At 43.8% G+C, this 11,824-nt stretch overlaps 1 protein-coding gene across 1 annotated transcript; it reads left to right on the top strand.

Annotated features, from left to right (window-relative positions):
* Nucleotides 1-3,940: 3,940 nt before the first annotated feature.
* e2f8 (E2F transcription factor 8) lies at nt 3,941-11,723 on the top strand. The gene is made up of 13 exons (XM_069165640.1): nt 3,941-4,194; nt 5,282-5,536; nt 5,644-5,794; nt 5,975-6,304; nt 6,805-6,966; nt 7,091-7,228; nt 7,329-7,568; nt 7,665-7,737; nt 8,378-8,855; nt 8,951-9,217; nt 9,326-9,458; nt 9,860-10,209; nt 10,971-11,723. Exons 2-13 carry the CDS (start codon nt 5,366-5,368, stop codon nt 11,136-11,138), a joined length of 2,661 nt encoding a protein of 886 aa, XP_069021741.1. The 5' UTR covers nt 3,941-4,194; nt 5,282-5,365; the 3' UTR covers nt 11,139-11,723.
* The last annotated feature ends 101 nt before the right edge of the window (nt 11,724-11,824 follow it).

Raw genomic sequence — 11,824 nt, 5'->3', positions numbered from 1 at the left:
CGTTTATTTTGTGGAAGTAAAACGTCGAAAAGCAGAGTATAAAGCCTTAAACAAAACCGAGTAGCAGCAGGTGCAACACTTCACTGCTCACACCGCGAAAAAACAAACACATTCAAACACAACTTTTTCTTTTTTTACTGGCTACAAACTTTCTATCGAGATATGAAGTTGTTTTTGTTGTTGTTGTTTTTGTCAGGTGTATTAATTATTGCTTGACTTGGAAAAACAATTAAACCCCATCGAGTTTAGAAGCTGGAAGAAATTGCTTCGCCGAAAGGTTTGAAGCTACTGCAGCATCTCTGCAGGATCCGCCGGAGCCTCGCAAGGCTGTTTTTTTTTTTTTTTTTTTTTTTTTTTGCCTGTCAGACCGGCTTGCTGCTCTCGAGCTCTCCGGGAAACTCGTCGTAAATGCGCCAACAATAAATGAACTACGAGGAGAAATTAAACATGAAAGAAGTGTGTCTGCGGTGAGAAACCATAGTCACCTCGCTCTTCTCTTGGTTTTTTTTCACCTGCCCCCTTTTTCCCCCACCGGGTCGGAGACGGTCCCTGCCTCGTGCGGTGCGGTGCGGTGCGTTCAGCGCCGGCCGCTCCTCTGACTCGCAAAGCGGAGCAAGCCCGCTGCTGCGTTCACGAACGGTCGGAAATGTCGAGAGCCTCGATGCTGACGTTATGTTCTCACTTTTTTTTTTTTTTTTTTTTTTTTTTTTTTTTTTTTTCACAGCACCATCGATTTTCAAATCTCTTTTAAAACCCACTTTTTTTTCTTTCTTTTTTTTAAATAAATGGACTTTTAAGTGACTCTTTTATTGATTTGATAGTTTTAGATATTGGTCTTTTTTTTTTTTTTAGTGTTTCTAGGTAAACGAGGCTATTTTCTTTAGATACCAGTGCGTTTATATATTTTGGAAAGCACATCGTGACCCTGTCTGGCAACGTGATATATAGATAAGACTTGCTGTTTTTATTCATTGTTATTATTATTTTGGGATTGAGAAAAGGAAAAACCTTTTAACTACTTTGTCAACCAAATTTTAAACTATGGCAAATATACTCTGGATCTGTCAGTGGACCATTAATTATAAATTCTATAGCTACACATTTTTATATCCCATGCAAAGCTGATCTTTATCAACCATCACTCTTTGGAGATCTCTGCCTGTTATTTCACTATAGCAGTCTACTGACTTTTTCTGATGTGATGTAGGCCTAAAAAAAAAAAAAGAAGGTTGTTGTTGTTTTTTTAAACATAAAGCCTGTAAATTGCTGTACTTACCCAGTCGGAGCTGATTGGTTTAATGTACGAAGAGTCCCTGAAGGCAGCATTAGGGTCCCACTAGCTCTCTCGCTCTCTCTCTCTCTCTCTCACAGCCGTAACATTACGTCACGGGCTCCGATGTTTTTTCACCCAGCATCCTCGACGGCGCCTGTCGGTTTCCATGGCGACTCCCGGTGAGCAGTGCGCTACCGCCACCTAGCGCCAAAAAACAGAGACGCGTCAAACGTAAAGATGCGGAGCCACAACAGCTGGCAAACATTGAACATTTATTTAATGGATTGAGCTTTAGTTACTGGTCACTTTGCACATTTAGATTGATAATATACGAAAAAGTGAAATGAATACATACATTATGATGCATAATTATAGGGTAATAAGACTTTATTAATCAATTCCCAAGATCCCAATTATCCCCATATTTAATAAGTGAGACATTTAAGTGATATGCTCATTAATGTATTAGGAATTGCAATATAATAAACAAATAAATACCTTTACTTTTGGTGGGCTACATAAAGCATATTTTGCACTTTTGTGCTTTTACTTGGATTATATATTGTATGCCTGACTTTTACTTATAACAAAGTACTTCTACACTGCAGTACTGCCACTTTTACTTCAGGGAAAGATTTGTATACTTTTCTCAACTCCTGAAATGAACACTTAACAAACCAACCGATCTAAAATCAGATTATACACTGGATAAATCTTGTACACAGACTCCCGTGACAGTAATTTTAATTTCCTGTTCACATGACGATCATAGAGCTGAACATACTGCGCAATCATTTGGTCAGTTAATCTCATTTAATGTATGACTGACAAAAAAAAACCAGCTTTTCTCTGCATAAATACAGCACAGCGGGGGGATATTACGTTTTTTTTTTTTTTTTTTTAATTCACACTCAGGCCCCTGCTGAGCTCCACACCCCCCAACACCTACCACTCTCTATGCATTTTACAGTATATGCACCGGTGAACACAAAATACTATTCTTATTTGTCCAGTAATCCAAAGACTGACTGGTGCACCTCCAACACCCAAAACAGAATCACAAAATGAACTAATAAAGCAGAAGCTGCATGAGTTATAGATAAGTGGTATGAATTCCCACCCACATTTCCAATTATTCAAAACACCAAAAAAAAAACCACTGAGAAGAAACCCCGGTGTTCAGGGTCAGTTAACTTCCCTTCTTTTTTCTTTTTTTTCTTCTGTTTCCTACAAGCAGGTAAACATAATTGCAGAAATTAGCCAATAATCAAATCAAGTAAAAAATCCAAGTTTTACTGCAAACCGTGCAAAAGCTTTTTAATCAGACAATTATGTTAATTTGATTATCAACTGTATAATCAGGTTACCAGCGTGCGTCCATGCATGTAATGATCCTAAACTGAAGAGCCGGACATTCACTTCTCAGCTGAAATGAGAATTGTTGTAATACAAAAAAACAAACAAATAAAAAAACAGTTGACTCAGGTGTTTTCATGTTAAAATCTAATGATCATGTTTATTCTATTCACCCCAAATGTCTCACCGTCAGAGACAAAAACAGATATTTCATTAAAGGAAAAAGCCTGAACAGGACCGATATTTAGAAGTGTTATTGGTATGTTTTGCTTCACACTAAAATGTGCTTAAGTACACATTTGATGTATTCATATTTCATTTGAGTACTTTCATTTTATGCAACTTTATCCCTCTACTCTACTGAATCTCAAATATTGTACTTACTGATTTACTCCACGATATTTGTCCGACAGCTTTAGTTGCTTTTAAGATTGATTTTTGTTTTATTCCCTTTCTGTCCACAATCAGCAAATATAGTAAAATGCACATTAATTGAATAGTAACAACAGTCAAAAACATCATTTTTAACAGCAAAACACTAACATGGAGCATTTACTGCACAGTGTGTACTTTTACTTTTGATACTTTGAGTCCATTTTCGCTGATACTTAAGATACTTTCACCGAATACGGTTTTGAAATCAGGACTTTAACGTGTAGTGGAAAAAGTTTCAGCGTTGTATTAGTACTTTTACATAAGAATACTTTTGAGTACCACCACTGCTCATGAGGCGGATGAAATGTAGAGATGAAGAGCCTTTTATTTTAAGAATAAGAACTTTATTCAACAAGATGTACATTTACAAACAGTGTAGACAAGTACTCATTACTTCGTACAGAAAAGGCAGCAATGTGGAAATAATAGGACAGTAGAATAACAAATTACAAAAGTAACAAATAAATAAAATAAAATAAATACAGATGGATTTAAATACATAAATTCTCTTGATGCAAAAATATCATAGGGGAAAAATAAATATACATAAAAATAGCTTGGACAGTTTTGTTACTTCTCTCGGTGTTAATCTGTTTGAGAGTCTTTAACATCATTTTTTTTTTTTTTAATTCAATTAAAAAATAAGGTGAAGTTTAAATTCGTCATGGAGAATTAATAAATGTATAATGAACACAAAATGATGATGTTCATGTTCAAAGTGTGTGATTGTGTGATTGACACCCCACCCCCCCACCCCCCTCCCTCCTTCCCGGTAAGAGGACGTGCGTGCGGGTGACGTCATCCGAGCGCGCATGCTCGAACTGGGCGGGCCAGATCGCTGGCGGTGGGAGAAACTTTTTCAAAGCTGTAGTAAAGTTGACCAAGAGGCCGGCTGGGGGAGAAAACCGGGACGATAGAGCTGCAAACGTTTCCCTCTTCTTCACATTTTTATTTTTATATAATTTGTTTTGTGTTTATTTTGGTTCGTGGGGGAAAAAAAAAAACGAGGATTTTCTGTGGGAAAAAAAAAAAATCCACAGCAGTCGGATCTATTGGAAATAACCTGCTTTTTTTTTTTAATCCAGGATGGGAAGTTCTTTCTGAGGCTTCTTTTTTCTCGCGGATTTTAGGTAAGTTAAGTTTATTTTGTCAGCTTAACGTTTGGACTTTTTAATAAAAATAAAAAAAAAAACGGAACCAGATCAGGATGTTTCGTTTACGTGAAAGCTGGAGGTTTCTGTGTTGTTTTGGGTTTACCGCCACCTCCTCGTATGTAAAGTGATTTAATCCCATCAACCGGAAGTCGTTATCATTTCTTTCTTTAATTAATTATTCGTTTAATTATTCGTTTTTCTGGATCTTTCGGTTTTACGGCATTTCCTCGTCAGACTGCGCTCGCGACCATCTCCGTGACAACAAGCAGCGACTGCGGGACGTTTTCCGCCGTTTATCGGCCTTTGAATACAGCTTTGACCGTAAGGTTGTGGTTGGTTCGGTCTTTTTTTTTTTTCTCCCCCCCCCCACTAAAAAAAAAACACCGTGTTAAAAGGATTTAAAGCGAAGCCGCCGGTGTCGCCGTCCCGGATTGTTCCGCGCCAAGGATTTCAAAAACAGGTCACCTGCGCGGGACGCTCTTCACTTCCTCTTCGTCGCCTCGCGCCGCGCTCTCATTGGTCGACTGACACAGAAAAGGGCGGCACCGCTGCGTCCGTTGGGCCCTGCGATTCGACGGAACGTACGTCAGTAACCGCCAACATCAGCCCGGTGTTTTGATTATTTTTCTTAAACCGGATTTGTTTGGATAAATATTACCGTCCAGGAGATTCAGAGAGCGTCTTTGTACAGTTTTGGTACGCTGTATAAAAAAAAAAATGTTCGCGTACGACGGATATGTTGCACTCAGAAAGCGGCGAGTGAAATAGCGCTAATTTTACAGAGCTTTAAATCAAATTAATCCGCGGTTTTTACGCATATCATAACACATAACGACGTTTCATAGTTGTATGTTTACTATCAAAAAAAAAAAAGTGTATTGCTGTTAATATCTTAAACTCTGAGGTGGACAGGGTCAGGTAGATCATTTTGAACCTGAAAACCTGACTCGGAAATCTCATTCAAAGGTCAGTAAGTACAGAGGAACACAAATGAACCTCAGATATAGCTCATTCACTTGTTTTTCTAAGTCTGTCTTCTGTTTTCTTCCTTTTGCTGAACCAGGACGATGGTTTTGTTGCACCTCAGGTTCTTGTAAACACTACGAAGAAATTACCTGCTTCGTCGGTGGTGGAGAAGCGACCGGCCATGGGTCCCCTCACCACGCCCAAAAAAGGAAGGGAAGCGGGCTCCGTCGATCCCTGGACTCCAACCTCCAACCTCAAGATGCTCATCAATGCTGCTAGTCCCGAGATCAGGAACCGAGAAAAGGAGCTGTGCATGGACAGTGACGGACGGGACGGTCTCGACCCTTCACAGGTAAAAATAAATAAATAAAACCACCAGCATTAAACACGACGATCACCTTCTGATGACTCGACGTGTTCAAAGGGAATGTTTTCTCTTATCTGTCCTTGTCCTTTCAGGAAACTGAAAACGGAGACGAGTCGGAGAAAATCATCAGCAGGAAAGAGAAGAGTCTGGGATTGCTGTGTCACAAGTTCCTCGCCCGCTACCCGGACTACCCGAACCCGGCCCTCAAAGACATCTGCCTGGACGACGTGGCCACCGAGCTCAGTATGTCTTCTGTCTCCACTCTTTCTACACCGAAAAAACCCCAAAAACAATTATACTTAGATTAAAACAAACGTTATCGATCGACAAATTCGCCGTTAATGCAATAATATAACCTCTTGGAGTTGGTTTTGAATTTGTTTATTTGTTATTTCAATGCAATGCGTTTTCCCGCCCGCACAGACGTGGAGCGCCGGCGCATCTACGACATCATGAACGTGCTGGAGAGCCTCCACATGGTGAGCCGCTCGGCCAAGAACCGCTACACCTGGCACGGCCGCACCAAGCTGGCCCAGACGCTGGCCATCCTGAAGCAGGTGGGCGAGGAGCACCGCTACGGCCAGCAGATGCAGCAGATCCGCCAGCGGCTCCTGGACAGGGAGTTCGACTTCGACGGGGGCGAGGAGAAGGAGAACGAGGTGGCGGCGGCGGCGGTGGAGGAGCTGGAGGGCGGCGAGCCGGGACAGAGGGAGCTCTTCTTCGTTGAACTGCCGGGAGTCGAGTTCAAAGCGGGTGAGAGGAAACTCCTGTGATGTTAATATAGAGCACAAAGAATGGACTTTCCAAGTGCTTCTCTTTTTATTAAAAAAAATGACTTGATTCTAATAACACCATCAAACTGACATCCGCTCCGCTGTTTAAAAATGCATTCAATTGGCGGCATTTAACTCTCATGAAACAATACGAGACAAAAGTGCCTCATTTAAAAAAAAAAAAAAAAAAAAAACAATAAAACACAGAATCCTGCTGGATCAGTATTTTTGATATTCATACAGAGTTTCTATTTTCAGAATCAGCTTTATCGGCCAGGTATGTTTACACATAGAAGGAATTCGACTCCGGTTGTAGCTTCACTCTCAGCGTGCAAAAAACTAAAACAGACAGACATAAATAGACATATAAGACATAAATAGACATATATACAGTTAAGAAACAAATATATACATATATATACCTAAACAATGGTGCGATGCGTCCAGTGATGTTGAAGACGTTATGTCTATTTCTTGAAGCCTCGGTGAACAGCAGGAAGGACAAATCTCTGCGGGTGATGAGCCAGAAGTTCGTCATGCTCTTCCTGGTGTCCAACCCCCGGGTGGTCAGCCTGGACGTGGCCGCCAAGATCCTGATCGGAGAGGACCAGGTTCCGGATCAAGACAAGAACAAGTTCAAGAGTGAGTACACACACACACACACACACACACACACACAAATAAATAAATGTGATTGTAAAAATCGACTTGATTTCATGGAAAGTTACTGTGTATTCACGGTAGATCATCTTTTGTGTTTTTGCAGCTAAAGTGCGGCGGCTGTACGACATAGCGAACGTGCTGCGAAGCCTGAAGCTCATCGAGAAAGTCCACGTGACGGAGGAGAGGGGCAGGAAACCGGCCTTCGAGTGGGTCGGCCCCGAAGAATTCCCGCAAGTCAAAGGTCCCGCCGCGACTCTCTTTCCTCGTTATATTTTGTGTGCCGTTTCTCTTGAACGACGACCATCTCACTGCGCTCGTTTTTGTTTATTTTTATTTTTCAGACCTGGAGAGCTTCACGTCCGAGTGCCCGTCCAAGAAGACGAAGAAGGCGAAGAAGACGACGACGAGCGTGCTGGAGTCTCGTGCGTCCGTGGACAACTGCGCCAAAAACCTCTTCTCGTCGCCGGGGGTCAAACGCGGCTTCACCCGACACCCCTCCCTCATAAAGCTCGCCAAGAGCATCCAGGACGACCGACGCAAGATCAACTCGGCCCCCAGCAGTCCCGTCAAGGGTTCAATCAGTGAGCGCAGAATACGTCTCTGTAAGACAAGGTTCTTCTTTTTTTTTTTATGTAAAAGAAGTTTATGACGCGATCTTTTCCCTCTTCTGTCTCCAGGTGATTCGGACTTCCCGAACAAAATGGCCCAACTTGCTGCTATTTGTAAGATCAAACTTGACCAGGAGTCAACGTGAGTTCTTTTCTACCGACTCTTGTTATTCATCATAAACTTGATTACGGTTCTTTTAAAGGAAATCTGGTGTATTTGTCTGTTAATGGAGGGAGCTCGTCAGAAAAATGAGTTCGATGTCAGTCTGAGTTTACTTCTACAATCATTTAATGCTTCAACTATGCTAAAGGTTTCAGCCTCCTGCTTTTGATTTTATAATAAGTTCCCTGTAGATTTCTAGACTATGATGATGATTCTTCTTTATTGTCATTATACGAAAAAACAGGAAAATGAAACTCTGGTCATTTAAAAAGTACCAACAAAAGGCAAAACAAGACAACCACATACATAAGGTCGAAGCTGGACTGACTAAGAGCAGCACCGGGATAAAAGGGGCGGGACATGATTTATTCATCTTTGAATGGTCATTAAAATATAAATCATTCTTCCTTATTTCCCCTGTTTTCACCTGCGTCTGGTTGTAATGCGTTAAACCCGTCAGAAGGTGGCGGTAATGCACCTAAAGGCTGCCCGCCAGCCGCCATGAAACAACATAAGTAGAAGATAAACGCGTTGCTGCCGGTCGATTCGTTTCCGAGCAATTTTTCCGATTTGTATTTTTGTTTGAAATGTTAACACGAGAGTCCTGCTTCTCTTCCAGGACCGGAGCCAAAGACCCAAAGCCAGCCGCCGCCGAGTCGGACTCGGCCGCCGCTGCGAGGTTGCAGCCGGCCGCTTCCACTCCGATGAACCCACCTCGGGTGCCGTTACCGACCCAGGACCCCGGAGTCAACGCCGCCGGCCCGCCGCCGGCTCAGCCCGCGGTCGCCTACATCCCTCAGTGTTCCCCCCTCATCCCGGTCCTGTTGCCTCCGCAGCCGGGCGGCGGGTCCTACGCCGTGTATCTGCACCCGTCCTCCCTCCGGCCCCACCCTCTGGCCAGGCCGCAGCCCACCAGCCTCGCCGTGCGCTCCATGACCTTCGAGGATAAGACCGGGCAGAGCCCGGCGGCGGCGGCAAAGAGCCAGCCGATGTCCAGGCCGTCCGATTTCAGCCCGTCGGCGCTGAAAAGGCTGCGTTCAGATTCGGCCTCGGAGAGCAGCCCCTCCAAAACCAAGAGGCCCGACCCCGCCTTCAAGGTAAAACGAGCTTCACGCGGCATTTGTGGAATATTCGGATATTTCCCCGATTTAAACAGCTCTGACGTCATTCCCGCTGCGCCCGCCTCCCGTAGGACACCTCCCCAAAGCTGTGTGAGATCCTGCAGGCCCGTCTGAAGGCCCGGCGCGGCGGCCAGCTCACCAGCCGGCCGTCGCCGCGCGCCCTCCACCTGGACCCGGAGTTCGTCAACACGCCCGGCAGCGTCGTGGCCAGTCAAACGCTGGAGCAGAGCCTGGAGGTCCTCCTGGACAAAGAGGACAGGACGGCCTACTCGGACAGCGAGGCAGGGCTGACGCCGGTCAGAGCGGTGCCGCTCACGCCCGGACAGCTTCACGCCGAGGTGACGCCGCCGTCTAACTCCTAAGATTTAACGAACACCAGAAGGTAGCGAGGAAAGTCTCTTTAACACCTTTCGTTCTTCTTTCCTTTTCTGTTTTTCACCATCCAGACTTTAGTACCGGCCGGATACTTGATCCCGATCTCCCAGCAGTCCCTCATCAGCTACAGGGAAGTTCACGGTTTGGGAGGAGAAGGCAACAAGGCCTCGACTCCCACTTACATCTACCAGACTCCGACTGCAGGTAAATCTGGGATTAAACGTGCTGTTTTTAAAGTATCGATCCGCACCTAGTTTTTGTCTTTTGTTCAAGTCCAATTTGGAAAATGTATTACTTCCATTTATTTTCATTATCAGCTCATCTGTTGAACACTTCTTTTGCTGGTGAAATCAGTTCATTTGTCGTCGCGATGTCAGAAAAACACAAAAGAACGAGTGCAATTTGCCATTTTTTTCAAATTGCCTTGTTTTGTCTGACCGACAGCCCGAAAACCTAAAAGATATTCACTTTATATCGGAAAGACGATTAAAGAGAATTTTTTAGTTTATTTTGTTTTCCATCAATTGTTCACTTGATCCGCACCGCTGAATAAACGCCATTAAACGAAGAAACCGGACTTTTTTTTTTAAAAACTTTCTCACCAGGCTCCAGACTCGCTCCGGCCCAGGAGATCACCCCCACCGCCCTTCGTGTTCACCGACCCGTCGCCGTCGCCTCCTCCTCCTCCTCGCCGCACGCCGCCGCCCAGCAGGCCCACCGCCTCCACAGCCCCAGCCCGGCCATCCTGAACTTCACCCTGCAGAACCTGGGTCTGATCTCCAGCTCCGGCCCGGGAAACCCCTTCGTCACCCCGCAGACTCCGGAGCGGACGCACACGCTGCCGAGCCCGCTGGCCCTGCAGCAGAGAGGCATGGTGTTCATCAAACCGCTGTCGCCGGTGGCCGTTCATCAGACGGTGTCGCCGCACCCGGTGGCCCTGATCAGTTTACAGCAGGTAAACGATGCGACGCGTTTACGATTTCATACCAGTCGGCTCACGTTCTTCTGGAGTTTCTGGCCTTCTTACTTTCACGAGAGAGGACGAACGTGTTTTTCAAGTAATGCAGCTCACTGAAATAACTTAGAAGAAAAAAGAAGCGGTGCCCTTACATAACTGGGAGGTACGTTTTATCTGCAGTTCAGTGGTGCAAAAAGGTGAGAGTGGAAGGTTTGACACTCAATGAACTGGAGCCAAAAACGTCTTTTTTTTATTTTTTTTATTGAATCGATCAGTTTTGAGTTGCATCATCAAAAATTTCTATGAAAACGTGAGCAGAAGATTCACACTTCAAGTTAGTTCATTGAAATATCGTGACAAAAGACTATTAATGTTGAGTAACAACTCTTAATATATTTGGGACATTTATGCCATGTAGTCAAAATGTATTAGTATTGTTTATTTGAGACACAAAGTGCTTTACTTAAAACAAAAAACAATTACGTAAGATTGAAAATATCAATGGAAGACCTTGAAGCTGGTGATTTTGTGTTTTTTTTAAAGTGTTGGTTCACAAACAGGACAAGTATCCACTCTGTCAATCATAAAAGCTTTCAGGGCTGAGTTTTTTTTTTTGTGTTAAAATTACAATTTCTTCTAAGCAGTTGTCATGGTAACTGTTTCTGGAATCGGCTTCCGGTCGGCTTTTTCTCCAGATGTTTTATGGTCGAACAGCGTCGTGTCTAACCGAAGCGTTTGTTTGTTTATTTGTCGTCCAGCCTCTGATGACCACCCCCAAAGGTACCGGACTCCCCCAGCACAGCTTCTTCCACACGCCGGGCCCCCTCTCGCCTCTGGCTGCCGTGGTAACCGCCGGGGGTCCGCCGGCCGCCAGAACTGTTTACATCCCTCAGAGAAAGCTGGACGTCGCCACCGAGGACTCCTGAAGGAAACCCGCGGGAGTGCACGATGTGTGTATGTGGGTGTTACGCATGCGTTGTGGGTGGGTGTCTTCCCCCCCCCCAATGTTGTTTTTTATTTTTTTTAACAGTATTCATTACCTCATAGTTTCACCGCCTTCATTCGTATCACAGCCGGTTATAAAAGTAGCTGCCATGCAGACTTCGGCTCTGTGACCCGGTGGACACGTGGAAGTTAGATTATAAAACCAGAAACTCATGAACACTATTGTCAACCTCATCTGGTGGGAACCGGTTATCCCAATTTTTAAATCTGTTTAGGGGTTAAGTTGATGTCGTTGTTTGTTTTTCTGCTAAAGTGAAAGATATGAATACCTTTTTTTTTTTCTCTCTCTCTCTCTCTTTAAATTACAGAGGTTAGTAAAAGTCACATCAGTGCGATAGGAAAGTCGAATGAGATCACTTTGCACACACGTACATGTTAACTGCTGAGAATGTGATTATTTCCAAAAAAAAAAGGCAAAGTAGACATCGTAATGACTTTAATTTATAAGATTACCTTTGTTTCTCATGTCCTCCTGTATGTAAAATGTTAAATAAATTTGAATATGTTTTTTTGTAAGAACATCATTTGTGATTCAATTCCCACGAGTTGCAGATGGATCGCGGTGGAATCTGACAAGCATGTGGTTTTTAACTGCAACTAACATTTG

This window comes from Embiotoca jacksoni, unplaced genomic scaffold (assembly GCF_022577435.1).
Source record: "Embiotoca jacksoni isolate LCO1_2020_lvr unplaced genomic scaffold, fEmbJac1.0.p SCAF_35, whole genome shotgun sequence".
NCBI lineage: Eukaryota > Metazoa > Chordata > Actinopteri > Embiotocidae > Embiotoca > Embiotoca jacksoni.
This window is presented reverse-complemented; position numbering and strand designations above follow the sequence as displayed.